General features: G+C 44.7%; 1 protein-coding gene across 3 annotated transcripts in view; it reads right to left on the minus strand.

The window, feature by feature from the left end:
- Positions 1 to 651: 651 nt before the first annotated feature.
- LOC137286945 (protein CIP2A homolog L-like) overlaps positions 652 to 20,065 on the minus strand; it is a 36,358-nt gene continuing 16,944 nt past the window's right edge. For all 3 annotated transcript variants that reach the window (XM_067818989.1, XM_067818988.1, XM_067818987.1), the window contains exons 15-23: positions 10,970 to 11,201; positions 8,227 to 8,289; positions 7,747 to 7,857; positions 7,189 to 7,322; positions 5,881 to 5,943; positions 5,340 to 5,453; positions 4,683 to 4,765; positions 4,394 to 4,554; positions 652 to 1,972 (exon numbers count right to left, since the gene is read on the minus strand). In XM_067818989.1, the coding sequence (XP_067675090.1) occupies positions 1,814 to 1,972; positions 4,394 to 4,554; positions 4,683 to 4,765; positions 5,340 to 5,453; positions 5,881 to 5,943; positions 7,189 to 7,322; positions 7,747 to 7,857; positions 8,227 to 8,289; positions 10,970 to 11,201 (1,120 nt within the window). In that variant the 3' untranslated portion in view covers positions 652 to 1,813. The remainder of the gene's footprint in view (positions 1,973 to 4,393; positions 4,555 to 4,682; positions 4,766 to 5,339; positions 5,454 to 5,880; positions 5,944 to 7,188; positions 7,323 to 7,746; positions 7,858 to 8,226; positions 8,290 to 10,969; positions 11,202 to 20,065) is intronic.

Consider the following 20,065-nt stretch of genomic DNA (forward strand, 5'->3'; position numbering starts at 1 on the left):
CATTACCATCATGGTCTTGTCTAAGCTTATGCTAATGCCGGTCTTACAGGCTCACCACTGTGGTAAAACCCACAAACACTGGAATCATGCCTGGTGTAGACAAACCATCAAACAATCTTGAATTGTGCCGTTAGTCACAGACACCAATGGCTTGGCCACTAGACTAAGGCTTGGTCTCTGAATATATATAATTTTGATAGTAACAAACAAACCATTTTAACTGAAAAGGAGCCCCAAGGAGACCAGAGACTTAGAACCTGAGGAAATCTAGACTTGCTTCATTTAAGGCTTTAGCACTGCAGGGGTGGCTTGGTAGTAGGCAAAATAATGTGATTCAGGGACTGTGGGACAGACCAGGTTGGCCACATGTACCCACAGAACCTTGACATGCTACGATCCCCTGTGATGAAAGTAAATCACCACTTTAAAATGCTGTTTTAACTTATGGAATCAATCTTGAATTCATTGCAATGACAAGTTTGACATTGGTCTAGAGATAAATTCTGATAACTGGTTCCTGCCATGATTCCTATTTTTTTTTTCGTTTCCATGGTTATAGGTCCAACAGTTGGCAAAATATACAATCAGATCCAGTATTTGTGTCACTGCGATACAGTGTACATCACCACAAAATACAGAACTCCTCAGACTGAGTGTTGGAATATTTATCATTCATATGTACAGGTATTTCACATTTATACAAAGAGTGTGACAACACAAAACTCAGATCTGTACATAATAAAACAGAAGAGTGAGTGAGAGACATAGCAGAGAGAACAACAGTGAGAAAATCCATCCCACCAACACACACTGGGACAGAATAGTGGACATCAATGGAGATTATTATAATGCTGCCAACATGATGAGTAAATGCATTATCTGATGTTGGAGACTTTGGACATGGGTAGACAAGGTTGCATTACCCTCCCTATTTACTTACCTGACAGTTAATGTGACTTTGACATTTGGTCATTTTTGGTCTAAACTCTAAAACAAATGTATCTCCCACAGTGTTGAACTGAGCTTTAAAGATGGTGGCATGTCATCAATGTGGAAACACTGGGCTTAAGAACATATACTGACCAGCAAAAGAAATGCAACTCTAGCATTGTCAAGTTTTTAAATAGAAGACATGAATATGAACATTTAGCTTTATAAGATTTCATTTTTTTGAAAATTCCATTTCTTTTGCTGCTGCTGGTGTTATACCAGTCCCAAAGAATTCAGTTTACAGTACAGAACTTGATAGGTGTTACACAGAAAGAGCTATTTTATCATTCCCATTTTTATGTTTGAAAAACAAATTATTTAGTCAACCCTAATACTTGGATAACCTGTCACAGCCCTCGAGTTTTCCCAGCCCACGATTCCTTCACTAGAAGTCAGTAATAAGTTGGTTAAATTTGAACAATGCCATACTATAAAATCACATACATACATGTACATATATATATATATATGTTTGTACCTTATATACCACAAACACAACCTAACATCTGTAAACTGCCAGCTAACTATCCTGCATGGTATTCCTGTCCTAAATCATACAAATTTGGAATGATCTTGTTGGGAAGTGTTCAAACACACAAACAGGACTTGAATACAGCTTCATATAATCTGTTGCATAAATGCATTATATATGTGGTCTGGTAAAAAGTAACACAGCCACCAGTAAACATGCAATTCATTTGTAAACATGTCACAGAATCATTACGAAATGAGATGCAAAGGTATAAAGATGTGCATGCATGTGTGCGTGCCTGCCTGCCTCCTTGTGTGTGCCTGACTAATGCTCTAGCACCAGTGCGTGTGGTCACTTGGGTGGGTTCCCGTCCTTGCCCCCACTGAGACTATGTATAAGGGCAGCTATCTGCTGGTGCTTGTCTATCTCGGCCTGCTGTATTGCCAGCTTTTCTTCCCGTTCCTTCATGGCAGTCTCCTGGTCCTGGACAACAGCTTCCAGGGACACCATCTGAAAGATGAAGTCATGACATCATATCTCTTCCAGGCAAACATATTACCACACAGCTATAGACCTCAGGCTGTAGCTCGTGACACACATACTAAATCTGCATCACTTGACAATTCAACAACAATTCAGGTGTTTACACAGTCACACTTTGCAATTCACAACACTTTTCCATACACTACTTGCACTACTACTTCTACAGTGATGTCACTCTTGATACAACTCCATGCCGCTGTAGCTTAAGACTCTTCTACAGTGATGTCACTCTTGATACAACCAAATGCTGCTGTAGCTTATGACTCTTCTACAATGATGTCACTCTTGATACAACTCCATGCCGCTGTAGCTTATTACTCTTCTACAGTGATGTCACTCTTGATACACCTCCATGCCGCTGTAGCTTTTGACACTTTTACAGTGATGTCACTCTTGATACAACCCCATGCCGCTGTAGCTTATTACTCTTCTACAGTGATGTCACTCTTGATACAACTCCATGCAGCTGTAGCTTTTGACACTTTTACAGTGATGTCACTCTTGATACAACCCCATGCCGCTGTAGCTTATTACTCTTCTACAGTGATGTCACTCTTGATACAACTCCATGCCGCTGTTGCTTATTACTCTTCTACAATGATGTCACTCTTGATACAACTCCATGCCGCTGTAGCTTATTACTCTTCTACAGTGATGTCACTCTTGATACAACCCCATGCCGCTGTAGCTTATGACTCTTCTGCAGTGATGTCACTCTTGATACAACCCCATGCAGCTGTAGCTTATGACTCTTCTACAGTGATGTCACTCTTGATACAACTCCATGCAGCTGTAGCTTATGACTCTTCTACAGTGATGTCACTCTTGATACAACTCCATGCAGCTGTAGCTTATGACTCTTCTACAATGATGTCACTCTTGATACAACTCCATGCAGCTGTAGCTTATGACTCTTCTACAGTGATGTCACTCTTGATACAACCAAATGCTGCTGTAGCTTATGACTCTTCTACAATGATGTCACTCTTGATACAACTCCATGCCGCTGTAGCTTATTACTCTTCTACAGTGATGTCACTCTTGATACACCTCCATGCCGCTGTAGCTTTTGACACTTTTACAGTGATGTCACTCTTGATACAACCCCATGCCGCTGTAGCTTATTACTCTTCTACAGTGATGTCACTCTTGATACAACTCCATGCAGCTGTAGCTTTTGACACTTTTACAGTGATGTCACTCTTGATACAACCCCATGCCGCTGCAGCTTATTACTCTTCTACAGTGATGTCACTCTTGATACAACTCCATGCCGCTGTAGCTTATGACTCTTCTACAATGATGTCATTCTTGATACAACTCCATGCCGCTGTAGCTTATTACTCTTCTACAGTGATGTCACTCTTGATACAACCCCATGCCGCTGTAGCTTATGACTCTTCTACAGTGATGTCACTCTTGATACAACCCCATGCAGCTGTAGCTTATGACTCTTCTACAGTGATGTCACTCTTGATACAACTCCATGCCGCTGTAGCTTATGACTCTTCTACAGTGATGTCACTCTTGATACAACTCCATGCAGCTGTAGCTTATTACTCTTCTACAATGATGTCACTCTTGATACAACTCCATGCAGCTGTAGCTTATGACTCTTCTACAGTGATGTCACTCTTGATACAACTCCATGCAGCTGTAGCTTATTACTCTTCTACAATGATGTCACTCTTGATACAACTCCATGCAGCTGTAGCTTATGACTCTTCTACAGTGATGTCACTCTTGATACAACCCCATGCCGCTGTAGCTTATGACTCTTCTACAATGATGTCACTCTTGATACAACTCCATGCAGCTGTAGCTTATGACTCTTCTACAGTGATGTCACTCTTGATACAACCCCATGCCGCTGTAGCTTATGACTCTTCTACAGTGATGTCACTCTTGATACAACCCCATGCCGCTGTAGCTTATTACTCTTCTACAGTGATGTACTCTTGATACAACCCCATGCCACTGTAGCTTATGACTCGTCTACAGTGATGTCACTCTTGATACAACCCCATGCCGCTGTAGCTTTTGACACTCCTTCAATCCACAGCTCTTCCCTCTTCCCAGCCAGCTAATTACAGTGAGCGAATGAGTATAGTTTTACGCCTCATTCAGCAATGTTCCAGCCATATGGTGGTGATCTGTAAATAACTGAATTTGGGCCAGACAATCTGATGGTCAACAGCATGAGCATCGATCGACACAACTGGGATACAATGATGTGTCAACCATGTCAGCAATCATGACCACATGATCCTTTTAGAAGCTTCTTACTACAAGCGTTGGTAACAGAAAGACAATTTTAATCCAGATCTTCAGGGATCCTCAGATCCTCAGTTTACACTAGCTCACACTGCTGATGGAGGAAATACTCACCTTATGCTGCAGGTCTCTCCGGAGCTGCTCAGCTCGCTGAATGTCTGTCCGGAGCTGGTCCACAGTCAGCTCCATCTTGTCCTTCTCATCCTCAATGGTTGCTTTCTCGGCCAACACCTTTTTTAGCTTCTCATCTGTTTTCTGCAGTGTCTTGGTTGTCTCTGATACACACCAACGTAACCATAGGCATTACATGATGACAACACCTGTTCCTACCTACAAAAGTTACAACCTAACTGTTACATGTACAGATTTGTAAAGTTATTTTGTCAATGTACGAGGAACCCACCTGTTAATTTTGTTTCTTTCTCCTTCAGTAATTTTGAAATCTGCTTCCTTTCATCTTCCAACTTCCTCAGATGATCAGTAGTCCTAAAAATAACAACCATCCAACACATATCCAAGTTTTCTAGTTAACATTTGTTGGTTAAAGAAGCTCCATTTGTCAAAGCCAACTTAGGCATGCCCATTTCAAACTATCAGACTTCAGTAAACTACAAACAGCTCTAGATTGTCACTAGTTCAAGTCAAAGGGTGCTTCCTGCATAAATCTGCTGTTCCACAGATTTGGCTAGAAACCAGCACTTACAGTAACTGTCATGCACACTTGGCCAGGTGTCAAACCTGAGTACCTCTTACCACGCCCACCTGAAGATGTTTGGCTGAGATTATAGACAATTAAACTGCATCACAATGAGGAGACAATCAAATGAAACTAATCAGTCTCTAAAGCTGGTTAACAGAATTCTATTCTCAAATTGAAGCAACCCGTTATTACTGTTTAAAAACTGAAAACAGAACCTCACCCTTTGTCTGTCTATTCATATCAATCATATCAACATTCATCTCCAAGGCAAATGTCACAATTCTATTCTTTAACTCATATGGATACTCTTCACATTAAAAGACAGAAGATGAGATCTTCTGTCCCCCACATATGACTCACACATCATGTTGCTGTTTGAGACTCTCATGGTGTTTCTGCAGCATATCATGCATCTCGGACATGGTCTTGTGTTCTTGCTGGAGGCACAGCAGGCTGCGCTCACTTTTGTCATACCTGCAGAATACAGATAGTTCAAATAATCCTTAGGAGTGTGAGTGACTTTTGTGTTACACCTCACTCAGCATTATCCAGCTATATGGCGGCAGTCTGTAAATAACTGGATCAGACAACACAGTGAGCATCCATCTGTGCACATGGGAACTGATGACTTCTTGACAAGTCAGCGAGTATGACCACCCGTTAGACGATCCCGTTAGTCACCTCCTACGACAAGCATGGGTTAGTGAAGGCCAATATCCTATCCTGTACCTTAGAAGTACGAGAGTTAATCATCTAGATCTGTCCTATTCCAACATTCTGATGGCAGTCTGGACTAGACAAACCCATGACAGACATTAAACAAGTCAGCACACTTGATTCGGTTTCAATCAGTGTCATTATTGATGAGAAGGTACTGACTAGAGTGAGCTGCCATACTTACTTCTCCTGCAGCTCTGAAAGTGCTGCCTTCAGCTCCTCACATTCCTCTGACTTCAACTCAAGTCTGCCAAGAAACAAACCACATGGTTTATTTAACTAAAGTAAAACAACAAATGGCATGCAGCATGAGAGTTGACATCTACATGGGCAACTGGCTGAAGGTCAGTTTACTCATACTGATGCTATTAGCATGATAATGTATTTGTCATAATATGCATCTAAAGTTAATAAGGATAGGGTACTTACTCAATCCATACATAGCAAGTTAAGGAAGGATCCTTTAGGTTTGTAGCTTCAGTGCTTTACTATGGGACCTTCAGGTGAAGTTATGCATAGATAACTTGCATGCTTAACCTAAAACTTTCACTCCAATTACTCTTGTCACTACAACCATGAAATCCTGCAAACCCTAATAACTCCTGTGTGCCTACAACTATGTATCCTGTGCCTACCCTAATAACTCCTGTGCCTACCTTAACAACTTCTGTGCCTACAACTACATATCCTGTACTAACTTAATAGCGCCTGTGTCTACAACCATGAATCCTGTGCCTACCCTAACAACTCCTGTGCCTACAACCATGAACTCTTTGCTTACCCTAATAACTCCTATGCCTACAACCATGAACCCTGTGCTTACCCTAATAACTCCTGTCCCTACAACCATGAACCCTGTGCTTACCCTAATAACTCCTGTCCCTACAACCATGAACCCTGTGCTTACCCTAATAACTCCTGTCCCTACAACCATGAACCCTGTGCTTACCCTAATAACTCCTGTCCCTACAACCATGAATCCTGCGCTTACCCTAATAACTCCTGTGTCTACAATTATGAATCCTGTGCCTACCCTAATAACTCCTGTGTCTACAATTATGAATCCTGTGCTTACCTATTAACTCCGTGCATAAAACTATGAATCCTGTGCTTACTCTAATAACTCCTGTGTCTACAATTATGAATCCTGTGCTTACTCTAATAACTCCTGTGCCTACAATTATGAATCCTGTGCTTACCCTTATAACTCTGTGCCTACAACTATGAATCCTGTGCTTACCCTACTAACTCCTGTGCCTACCCTACTAACAACTGTGCCTACAACTATGTATCCTGTGCTTACCCTAATAACTCCTGTGCCTACAACCATGAATCATGTGATTACCCTAATAACTCCTGTGCCTACCCAAATAATTTTCAACCTTACAGCTGTGATTCCTGTAACTAACCATGAACTATTGTACCTGCAACAGTGAATCCTGTGTGTGTCATATCAAACTCGTAGGCCTACACCTCCTACTCCTATGCCTACCTCTGCAAGTCCTGCCCCTGCTGATCAAACTCATGCTGCAATGTTTCACGCTCCAGATTAAGAGTGTTGATCTGCTCCTGATACTTCTCCGCCTTCCGCTCAGACTCCTGGAAGTAGCTGCGCATCTTCTGTGTCTGTAACACGATGATTCAAATTTATATTTCTTCTAAACAGAGATACAATGAGATATACAGAATGTGCTCACCTCACCTCCATACCTGATCTGTTATGAGTTTGTCAGTCTGGGCTACCATCATTACAGCAACAGATACCCTGAACATACCTTGCCTTCATACTTGGCCCAGCCTGGGCTACAATCATTACAAGGAGAGATATACAAAGCATACTCACCTCGCCTTCATACCTGGCACTCTTGCACAAAGCGATCTTAGCGTTACAATGATTGTAACTCCCATTCTCCAACATAGGCTTAAGATAGTTGTTGTGCTAAGATCACTATGTGCAAGTGGGCCTTGGCCTGACTGGCCTGTACTGAACTATGAGTCTGTCAGCCTGGGCTACAATCATTAGAAGGACATATATACAGAACATACTCACCTCTCCTTCATACCTGGCCTGTCTGGCCCTGTACTGGGCTATGAGTCTGTCAGCCTGAGCTACTGCCATGGTTTTTGCCTCCAGTAGATTTTCAAGGTGCTCCTCTTTAGTCTATAACGCAGTGAGTTTTCTATCAGATACTATATTTGTCACACACGCCCAAGGTGCTTAGAGTGTTTACAAAATGTTGTGGTTACTTAAACCATACAAAACAAGTGAAAATGTTTTTCAAAGGCTGACCAGACGTGAACTTACTTCCAAAAAAGGTCAATGAAAATAACCCCATACAAAGATAAGTAACAACTTTATGCCCAACTACTGTTCTCAGTAAACAAACTAAATACAAATTTTGGGCCTCAGCCTTAGTGAAGCTTAGTCATGATGTTTGTCAGAGGAAATAATTACAACAGAATTTACAGAGTGGTATATATGACATCATTAACACAGAACTTATGATGGTTGTGCATAGTATAAAATTACCTGTAGAGTCTGAAATCTGTGCTCATATATTTCAATGATATCTGAGGCTTTGGTGTCTTTCACCTGTTATGGAATAAATCAGACATAGAAGAGATCATGTAGACTCACATACTAAGGAAACAGAACAGATGAACATATACATTTGATACAGCATCACACATATCGCATTTAGAGTGAGTGAGTGAGTGAGTGAGTGAGTGAGTGAGTGAGTGAGTGAGTGAGTGTCAGCAATCTTACAGTAGTGTCAAGGTAGCAAGACAATTTGGGATAGACAAACAAGGATCTGATATCAAGTAAATCCATCCTGAGGACATCCATCCTGAGGACATCTATCCATCCCAGACACCCGTCATGTAAGAAGTGAATGAATTATGCTGCACATCACATACCACACTTTCAAGCCATGGCAAGGCAGGAGACTCTAAGAATTGGCGTCAACAAAAAGGACAGAACTGTTCACTAACCACAAGTGAGCAAGTTTAGTATTATGCTGCACCAGAAAGGGGTTCACACATTGTACAGATGTGGATACCCAGATCTTTGGCGTAACAAGTGAATGCCTTAACCACTAGGCTTCTTAAAATGAGACAAAACCTCACTCCACTCCTGACTATTCCACACAACCTGGTGATGTTACTCAGTTTGTTATACTGAATAACATCCTTGATAACCTCCAGGGTATAGGGGAGACCAGGGTGCATTGGGACAAAATTTGTTTTATTTAGCCTATTTCCCTTTTAAAATGGATTTACAATAAAATAAACACATCTTCTAATCAGCACTTTAATAACGCACCAGGAAACACATCTTCTAATCAGCACTTTAATAACGCACCAGGAAACCAAATATCTATTTCACTAACATGGAATTATCTGAGCCAGAGTGATTTAAAAATTTTTTTTAAAATGTCCTCATTCTCCAACCTTGGGGTGCACTGAGACATACAGTTGGGTGGATTCAGACAATCATTAACAAAATGACGAATATATCTTCACAGGCAAATAAATGATTCTAGATATATATCTTAAAATATAATTAGAAGTTCTGTTTCAGAACCTTAACTTGAAAAAACAAACAACTATTTAAACGTCAATAACTTGATAAAACGAGAAATATTCAAAACAATCATGTCAAAATATCTCTCCTAATCAAACTAAACTTCAGCAAGAATTTCAGTCTAATGTCCTTTGAAAATGTGACAGACAGCAATGAACAATAAACTGCTGGTAGAAAGGAATCCCAGCAGCATTATATTGACTGTAAGTGTAAATCCTGACTCCTACAAACAAAGTAGAAATTATTAATAAAAACTGATTATGCAGAAGTACTCTGACTTAAAATTACTAGAACACAACAGAGCAATTCTGTCGAATGGTCAGATCAGAAGTAGTTAATGAGATCAATATCAATTCTCAGTTGCTTTAAAGAACAGGCTGTACCTCCACCAGAAAGCGGTTTAGGAAGTTAGCAACAACATCTTCAGTGGGACCTGTGAAAGTCGGGGGTATAATAGGCCATCAGCAACCAATGCGTGTCATAAAAGGCTACTATGATTGTCGTAAGCGACGACTAACATGATCGGGTGTTCAGGCTTGTTGACTTCGTTGACATGTCATCGGTTCCCACTTGCACAGACTATATACAGACTCAGACTTGATTATATACAGACAGCCACCATCTAGCTGGAATTTTGCTGAGTGCAGCATAAAACTAAACTCACTAACTTCAATGGCAACAACGTCAGTGCCCTCCTCAGCGAAAATAAACTCAAGTCACAAAAATGATGACATACTGGTCATGTTAACAAAATCACATCCATATATATGTGGTGCATTGGGACATGTCCCATGCACCCCAGTCCAGCTGTCCCAGTGCACCCTGACCAACCAAAGCTTTAACTTTAACGGTTTTCATCTCGTCGCTGATTACTTTTAACTAAATACTGTTTTGATTAAAACTCATACATCAACTGAATGGTGAAGCACTTGGGTACATAAAGCTTCAACATAAGGTGTGAGAATTTTACAATGAAGTTCAAAAGTCATGTTTTACTAACCAAACTTCTGTTAACCATGCTACAAAAAGTGCCAGGATGCATGATATCACTTCCCTAAGGTTACATTGTTATGTGATTGCACACCTATAAATAGTGGGGTTTTTGTCCCAGGGTGTCCCAGTGCACCCCGGCCTCCCCTACGTTACAATAAATCTCCACTATACCCTGGATGCATCTACAGCTTGATTGATTGATAATTTTATTACCTGCCCTTGCTGGGTCTGCATTCTCACAGTAGCCAATCAGCTAAGTTGCTGTTACAACCAAACTTGTCAATGCCAACAAAGAGCGGTCGTAGCCACAAAGGTTTGTTCACAGTGCAACTCAGATTTGGGAGGAAATCACACACAGAAACTGACAGGTTCAAAATATATGCAAGAAATCCTCCTAACTCTTTCAGAGTACTTCTGCATCATTTGTGTTACCAAGTTTAGTCGACTAAATAATTTAAAAAGCGAAAAGGATTTGTGATTGGTCCACTCAACTTCCAAGTGTTGACACCTGATTGGATAAACAGCCAGCCATGGGAGGTAATAAGCATCCAGGGTATGGATGAGATTTATCAGAACGTTCACCCTTGAGATTATTGAGGATGAATGGGAAAAGAGAATCTAGCCAGTAGTGTACACTTTTTTCATATATATTCATAATGGTCATCACTTGGCTTTTTCAGAAATATATCCTCACCTCGAGGCTAGTGTGCATCTTCTCAATGAGTGACTGTAGTGATGTGTCGATACTTTCATTGTTAGATAGTGTTCTCTTCATAGACTTCACCGGCACATTCTCCTTGTTCTCCAGGCCACGCTTGATTGGCTGATTAGAGTGTTTTCTCGGAGTGACTGTCAAACTGGTAGCAGATGACTTGCTGGTCTCCTCCGCTTTCCTGACGTTCATGGCAGCCACAGCATCACCCAGGCTGAAGAACAGTAGTAATGATAACAAAAACACCTTCACAGACAGGGACAGTAGGGACTGTCACTCACTCCTTGATAGCTGAGCGAGTCCCGCCCACACAACCATATCCTTTCTATATTTAGATCCTTTATCCAAAATAAGTTGTGTATGTTTTTTGGGTTATATTTGTGACATTTACTCATCATAATGTAGTTTATTTATTTATGATACATTCTTGCAGTAACTGCAGGTACCTGTTATCAGCAGCTGATCCTCACCCTCAATGCCAATTAAGCATTAATCCATGTTCTTCCGGCTTGCATTGCAGACCATGTATTAATTTATCAGATTTGCAATTTAATTTTATTTGTGTTGCATCTTTGGACATGTGATGGATAAATTGACGAAGTCATCTTAAGTCACTGGTGATATTTCTGGAGATAATGCCGGTAACCATATGTTGTTAACTAATACTAAAATTTATAACTCATTTCCGTTATAGGGGCAGTTTTCTGTTGCTGGTCAGGACTTAGCAGTGTCTAAGAAGAGGTCTGCTACTACTGAGTCGATGCTGTCGGAGAGTGAAAGGAAGAAGTCATCATCATCAAGGGATTCAAGTGTTCTAATATCAAGTGTTCACAGGTCTGTGAAGGTCTGGGGTAGAACAGGCCTTCCACAACCCATGCTTGCCATAAAAGACAACTCTGCATGTTGTAAGTGGCAACTAGCGGGAGCAGGTGGTCAGGTTCACCGACTTGGTTGACATGTCATTGGTTCCCAATTGCACAGATCGATGCTCATGCTGTTGATCACTTGATTGTCTGGTCCAGACTTGATTAATTACAGACCAGCCTTATAGCTGGAATATTGCTGAATGCAGCGTAAAACTAAACTCACTCACTCAAGTGTTCACATAGGAGATAAGCATAATAAGCATGAGTCAAGATATAGAAAAATATAATGACAAGAACACCATCACATACTGGGGAACATCAATAATGATGAGAGGAATACCTTCACATACTCCTAGGCCAAATGCAGAGATATCATGAAAATCAGGTAATATGATACACCCAGCCTTATCACCCATACTGCATACAAGGGGATGTCAACAAGTTTTGAGCCTTGAGCATTTTTCATATCCAGGTGTCACAGCCTGTGGTACGACATTGAACCTTGGGGTGTAGCTGATGTGATATATAAGTTTTGGTATCCTACTCTCAGAAGTTATTGAACGGCTCACATTGACATAAAGAGACCCCCCTCACGGCAGTGAAAATGAATAAAATTGAGTATAGAGCAGTAATTAAGTTTTTAGTTCTTGAAGGAAACTCGGCGAAGAACATTGAAGAAAGGCTTTCAGCAGTTTATGGGAAGTTTTCCCCTTCATCTGCTACCATCAAACGATGGGTCAATGAATTTAAGCATGGTAGAGAGAGTCTTGAAGATGACCCCCGTCCAGGTCGCCCAAAAACAAGCACTAGTCAGGAAAACATTGACATAGTGCATAGACTTGTGCTGGAAAATCGTCGAATCATACTCCACGAGTTAGAGGAAACCACAGGCATTTCACACAGATCCATCAAGACAATTCTTCATGAACATATCGTCATGTCTAAGGTGTGCGCAAGATGGGATAGCAAAGGCGTCATCCACATAGATTACTTACCAAAAGGAAGAACAATGAATGGGAAATATTATGCTAACTTGGTGAGGCAAGTGCGACAGTCAATTGAGGAGAAGCGCCAGGGAAAGATCAGACGTGGTATTCTTCTACATCAAGACAATGCTCCAGTACACACCTCTTGCGTTGCAGCCGCTGCTGTCCAGGAATGCGGGTACGAAATCTTGCCACATCCCCCCTACTCTCCAGACCTGGCACCAAGTGATTACCATCTGTTCCCAAATCTCAAGAAACACTTGCGTGGTCGTAGATTCGAACAAACCTGTAGAGGTTGCAGATTCTTTGAATAGAGTCCTCCTTGGGGTACTTATAAGCATTTAAATGTTCTTTAAATTCTCGCGACAGTTGTAACTATATTTTTTCAATAAAATATATACAAAACAAAAAACATCGTTTTTGTCTTGTGAGACCACCCCTACAGGGCCCCTGGCCCCGTGACAGCCAAGAGCAGGTAACTCTTCAGACTATAGCCTCCAGCAAAACACTTCCATTCTGTAAGCAATACAGACAGAATGTGGGGAGGTGGGTGGCCTTACCCCAAGGAGGACTCTATTCAAAGAATCTGCAACCTCTACAGGTTTGTTTGATTCTTTTTCATAGAGATCCTCCTTGGGGTACTTATAAGCATAAGACAGACTCCAAAAGACTGATCTTAGGGAGAGGCATTCTGTCTGCTCATAAACCTGATAAGATGATAACCTTTATTACATTTACTGAAAGTAAGAAGGAATCAAACTTACCTGGTCACGTGACCTTCTATGCCTTGCGGCGGGGGTGCGGACCAGGGCCAGGCTATTACACGGTCTAACCCTACATTTCTATGAGAAAGTCGTAGGGTGCTTATAAAAAATGCCCCCCCCCCCCCCCCCCCCTTTTTTTTTGTTCACAAAAAACGGGAGTCGAGACAGGCGACCGATATATCAGGGTCCATTCTCGTGCACTGGCCAAGGTGCTAGGGAAGACCTGAAACAGTCTAGACCGGTAAAGCAAAAAATACCACCACCATAATAGAGCCCACCACCGGGATAAAAGATGGAAAGTATACAGTAAGACACCACCACCAGTCTACTTGTTGCAGCTACAATGTCAAATGATCGTTCGTCAAATGATCGTTCGTCAAATGCAAGGGTAGCTCAATCGGCTAGGGCACTCGTGCCCTGCCCACTGGTGAGAACTGACTGGCCAAACCGAGCACGCTCGCTTGACAGTCTGTCTAACTGGTAATGACGGATGAACGTGCTCAGTCGGCTCCAAATAGCCGCGGAGCAGATCTCCTCAATGGGCAAGGCAGACGCATATGCCTTAGACGTCGCCACAGCCCTAACTGAATGAGCTTTTAAACCCTCAGGGGGCGTACGACCTTTCGAGGTGTATCCCATACAAATGGCAGAGACAAGCCACCTAGATATGGTCTGCTTGTTCGCCGGAAGGCCAGCCTTGCCGCCACCATAACAGCAGAACAATTGATCATTCTTCCGAAGGTCTTTTGTTCGTTTGATATAAGCCTTAAGGGTCTTACGGACATCTAAGACGTGAGCACGTCGAAGAGAGGTACCGGGCGGCGAAGGCTGCGTGAAAGCGGGAAGCTCAATAGGCGCTGTAACGTGAAAGGTGCTATCTCTCTTAGGACGGTAAGTATCTGGCAATTGAATGCTCACTCTGTCTTTGTGAAACACCGTTAATTCAGGGTTGGCGGACATAGCGTGTATGTCGCCTACCCGCCTGCCAGAGGTTACCGCCACAAGAAAAGCAGTCTTCCATGTCAACAGCTAGAGGGACAGAGCTGACAGGTTGTGAAAAAGAGGACCGGACAGCCAATCAAGAACGACTGGCAAGTCCCACGGGGGACTAATCCGCCAGACAGACGGACGGATTCTGTCCACGCCTGCAAGAAAGCGCTAGAGGGTGCTGTCCCAATAATGCACCATCGACAGGAATGTGGAAGGCAGAGATTGCCATGGAGTAACCTCTAACTGTAGAAGCGGCCAGACCGGCTTCTAGTTTAGATTGCAGGAACTCCAACACAGATACTAGATCTGCAGAAAAGGGATCAAGAATCCCCCTGTCGACACACCAGCGCGCATAACAGGCCCATCTATCCTCATATTGAACGTTCGTCGAATCCCTCCGCGAAGCCAGAATTGTGTCTGCAACTGGTGCAGGAATTCCTCTCGCATGGAGGCGACTCCGGACAGCGGCCAAGCCACCCACTGAATCCTGGGATTGGGGTGTGGCGCTCCGTTCGGGGATAGTAAGTCCGGTCGAAAGGGTAACAGTACAGGAGGTTGAGCCAGAAACCTGAGAATTACCGGAAACCAGCTTTGAGCCGACCAAAGCGGTGCTAGAAGCACAAGTAGCCGAGCCTGTTGTGCGGTCAGCTGCGAGAGGACTCGTGAGATCAGAGGCACTGGCGGGAATGCCCAAAGTACTCTGTGTGTCCAATCGAGCAGAAAGGCTTCGTTGGCTATCGCTCTCGGATCCGGTATCCTTGAGCAAAACACAGGAATCTGGTTCGTCGCCCCAGAGGCAAACAGATCTACCTGGAACGACCCGAACAACTGGGAAATAATCCTGAATATCCCCCGATGCAGCATCCACTCGTGTGGGGCTAGTATACGTCTCGATAGCGCGTCTGCGCGGGCGTTGTCTATGCCCGGGAGATAAACAGGGAGCACCCGAATGTCGAACTGGTCACACCAAGTCAGAAATTGCCATGCGGAGGGACGGAGACACTGTGCCGCCTTGCTTCAGGATATACGTCATAGCGGTCTGGTTGTCCATCTCTAGGCGAACCACTTGACCCCGAACTGACTCCACGAAGCTCTCGAACACCCGGCGGACTGCTCTCAATTCCAACACATTGATGTGTAGGGTAACTTCGTCCTCGGCCCAACGGCCCGAGACCGATAGTTCGCCCAGGACGCCCCCCCAGCCTGTGAGGGAGGCGTCCGTCTGAATCGAGAGGGAAGGTGTCGGTGTCTCTAAGGGGATCCCCCTGGACAGATTTCTGACTTCCGTCCACCACCGCAGGTGAGGAATCAACCAAGCGGGAGTCTCGAGAATAGTCTCGTAGCTCTCCGAATGGGACCACAACTGGGCTAATGCCTGTTGAATGGGTCGCATCCTCAACCTCGCACGCCAGACGTCCACTGTAGCCGCCATAGTGCCCAGCAAATGAAGCCAAGTTCTTGCTGTGGCTCTGGGGAACTCGAGAAACTGAAATACAGTTCTCTGAACTTTGACGATGCGGTCTGGGGCTAGGGAAACAATCCCCTGAGCCGTATTGAACCGTGCCCCCAAGAACACCAGATCCTGCGTAGGGGTCAGGTCTGATTTCTTGAGATTGATGATCCAGCCGAGCTTCAACAGGATGTCCATCACTTGTTGTGTGGCATCGTGTGATAACAGGAGCCCGAGGGCCCTCAAAAGCCAATCGTCCAGGTACGGATGACAACATCTGCCCTGTGACCTGGCTAGCTGAGCCGGAATCAACATAAGTTTGGTGAACACCCTCGGCGCCGTGGAGATGCCGAAGGGTAGAACCCGAAACTGATAACACTTCCCGTCGAACGAAAACCGAAGGTATTTCTTGAACTCGGAGTGTATCGGAACATGGAGGTAAGCGTCCTTGAGATCGATTGACGTGAGCCAATCCCCTGTCTCTACGGAAGAGATCACTGACCGCAGTGTCTCCATCCTGAAGGACGGAACCTCTATGAACTTGTTCAGCCCTTTGAGATTCAAGATCGGTCTGAACCCTCCGTCCTTCTTGGTCACAAGGAAGTACGTGGAATAAAACCCGTCTTCTTGTTGACCTTCCGGAACCATCTCGATGGCAGCCTTGTCCAGTAACGACTGGACCTCGGCACGGAGGACCTCTGCTCTTTCCCGGGAGAACGGCACCGGCGTGTGCCGAATCCCTGAGAAGCATGGAGGGTCTCGCTTCCACTGTGGCATATGGCCATCCCTGACTGTGGACAGGACCCAGGGATTTGAAGTAGCTGCCTGCCATTCCGAAAGGAATAGTGACAGCCTGCCGCCTACAGGGACAAGGCGCAAGGCAATGTACCCCCACCGTCGACAGTTCTCCGCCTGCTTGTGTGGGGGACACCAAAGGCTCCAGGCAAAGGAGCTGAAAAGGCTGCTGTTGCTACGACTGCTGCAACGCAGGCCCCTTGCCTTTGCCTTTCGCCCTCTTGCTACGTTTGTGCTGCAGTGGAGCAGTCCACTTAGCACTTTCCTTCGCCGGCGCCGAAGGGTAAGCTGAAGCAAGAGTGGGAGGCCGTTGGCGAGACGAGGAGGGTTGCTCTAACAAGGGCTTAGAGTCCTTGAAAATGCTAACAGCCAACCTGTAGGGCAGAGCCAGGAGTGCCTGTTGGGTAGCGGGAGAGTACCTGGCTACGGATAGCCATAGCCGACGCAACCCCATGACGGCCCCCATCATCTGGCTGGCACAGCACCTGATGCTGTCCCTCGCCAGATGAGAGTGCACGTCCGTAAGCTGCCGACCCAACATTGCCCACGGAGAGTCGTCAGCAGTGCTCCCATGATCCAACAGCTGCCCCTGCAAAGCAGAAAGGTAAGCTGAATGGACCACTACTCTCAGGTGCTGGGCCGCACACCTATATTGCTCCTCAAAGGAACGATAGGCGGACCTTAGCACTGGAGCAGCCGTGGAGAAGGGCGGCAGCCGCCGGCCCTGCCTGGCCGAGGCCAAGGATGAGGAGGAGGACCCCCCCAGGGTGACCGAGGCGTACACACACTCATCCACCACTGGCGGTTCGAATAGCGAATCCTCATCCAGTTGATACCAGCGGCTAATCTCCGGGAGATCAAAGCGCGACCAGGTACCCGAAAGGAATGGATTCACTACCTCCCCGACCAGCGATGGGAGCAGACGCAACCTCGCCTCGGCGACCTTAGTAGGCGCGAACGCCTCCCCGGGGAGCCGAAACTCCAAGGGGTCGGGCTACGACACAGGAATAGAAACCTGAGGTAAGACCTCGGCAATTTTTTCTCTAACCTGTCTGAGGGACGAACCGAACGAGTATGTGACCTCTGACTCGCACTCCTCCCCAATCCCCTCCTCCTCAATATCCATCTCCTCACGCTCCTCGGACAGGGAACCTTCACCGTAAAGCGAACCTGTCGAGGGCGCTACCTGTCGAGGGCGCTAGCAGAGAGACTAAGAAGGGCCGAGCCGCTAGGTTTGCCCCTGCCAGAGCCCGAACTAGGTCGCCTGGGCAACTGGGGCAAGCCCCCCACCGGAGGGTGACCCGAGAGCCCAGGAAATGGATAGGATGTCGATGCCCCCAGCGACTGGGCAGCACTAGACTGCCTGCCCACCGTGGCACCAGGCGCGCTGACCGATGTCAAGCCGCCGACACCGGGCGTCGTTGCCCCATGGGACAAGCTGGGGTCGACTGCCCTAGGCACATCCGCCTGAACGCCCGAAGCGCAGGACGGATGCCCAGAGGGAGGAGCGTTCTCCGAGCCTAAGCCCGGGCCGCGGCCTCCCTCCACTGAACCACCATGACCGCTCAATGAAGATCGGGCGTCCAGTTCCTTTCGGAAACCGGACAGCGCCGAATCTATCATTGATTGTACCGAAGACATCTGTTGCTGAAACAAGGCATTAATTGAATCAACAGAGATTAATGGTGCTTGCGAAGTAGGGGTAGGTGCTGAGGATACAACGGCAGAAGAAGGGGAAGGGTCCCTAGACACCCTGGCCTTCTTAACCGACCCCTCCGAAGAAGAGGCTGCGCCTTTCTTTTTGTGGGAGCGCTTAGATGGAGGGTCCTGAGCCCAGATATCCCCCCCGCCTTCAGTAGGTTGGAATAGAACAAGAAGTCCGCGTGTCTAGACTTTCTGGTCTGAGGGGTAAACCCCGCGCACACATCACAAGACTGATCGTCGTGATGACATTCCACTAGGCATCTTAGACATACATCATGCAGGTCTTTAGCCGGAATGGAGGATTTGCATGTTGAGCAGGATTTAAACTGCAAGGCAACAAATAACCTCCTAGTGTTGCATAATAAACAACAATAAAACAAGACACGCATGGGCGCAAAGCTAAAACTAAAACTACGTACATAGTTAAGGTAAAAGCTAAGTGCCACGACACCATAGTTTACGACATATTTTTATAAAAAATAGTAGTAAATATGGAGATAACAAGAATAAAGTACATAAAAGCATAGCTACACAAGCTTACTTTTTTAAAAAAGACCGCCATAAAACTAAAAAGTTTTGGCGGGAAAAAAGGTTTGCCTTCCACCATTACGCTAACCACGTGGCTACCAACAGGGACGGCAAAAGTTACAACAGTTTGACAAGTAAACTGTAAAAAATGATTCCTAATGCGCCCATGCGTCTAATAAAGAAACCATACATACAGTTTGAGTCTGAGGTACTCATCTTAGTACTTGTCTTTGTCTTTGTAGCAAGAATCTCTGAGAACGCTGAAGCACGTCTGCATAGGCGGGCGATAGAAGAAAAGGAAGTGTTTTGCTGGAGGCTATAGTCTGAAGAGTTACCTGCTCTTGGCTGTCACGGGGCCAGGGGCCCTGTAGGGGTGGTCTCACAAGACAAAAACGATGTTTTTTGTTTTGTATATATTTTATTGAAAAAATATAGTTACAACTGTCGCGAGAATTTAAAGAACATTTAAATGCTTATAAGTACCCCAAGGAGGATCTCTATGAAAAAGAATTCAGGATGATAATGAGTTTATTGCTGCTACTGAGACTTGGTTTGAGGACCAAAATGGCGCCTTCTACAGAGATGGCATCAGCGACTAGCAGAAACGATGGAACAAGTGTCTTGACTCACAAGGGGACTACATTGAAAAATAAATGTGGTTCATACCAATATTTTGTGTTTTTCTATGCAAGGCTGAAAACTTATTGACATCCCCTCGTATCTTGACCATGTCGAACACCAGTGCTTGTCACCACACATTAAGACAATGTGATCAATTCTCAAGCAGTTTGTTTATGAACATGTGGACACTGTTTCAACAGTGGACTGAACCCAGTTAGTTATTAGTAACCTGATATCTCCTGTAGCTAGTTCCACATCAACAAGAATTTTTGGAGGGTGGTAGGTGTCATACTAATTACTGAATAACACGTTTACTGCTGCTGAGAGATCCTAAAAGATAGGGACTTTTCTAGCATTTGGCCTAGGACTAAACA

The sequence above is a fragment of the Haliotis asinina genome, chromosome 6 (assembly GCF_037392515.1).
Source record: "Haliotis asinina isolate JCU_RB_2024 chromosome 6, JCU_Hal_asi_v2, whole genome shotgun sequence".
NCBI classification, from domain to species: domain Eukaryota; kingdom Metazoa; phylum Mollusca; class Gastropoda; order Lepetellida; family Haliotidae; genus Haliotis; species Haliotis asinina.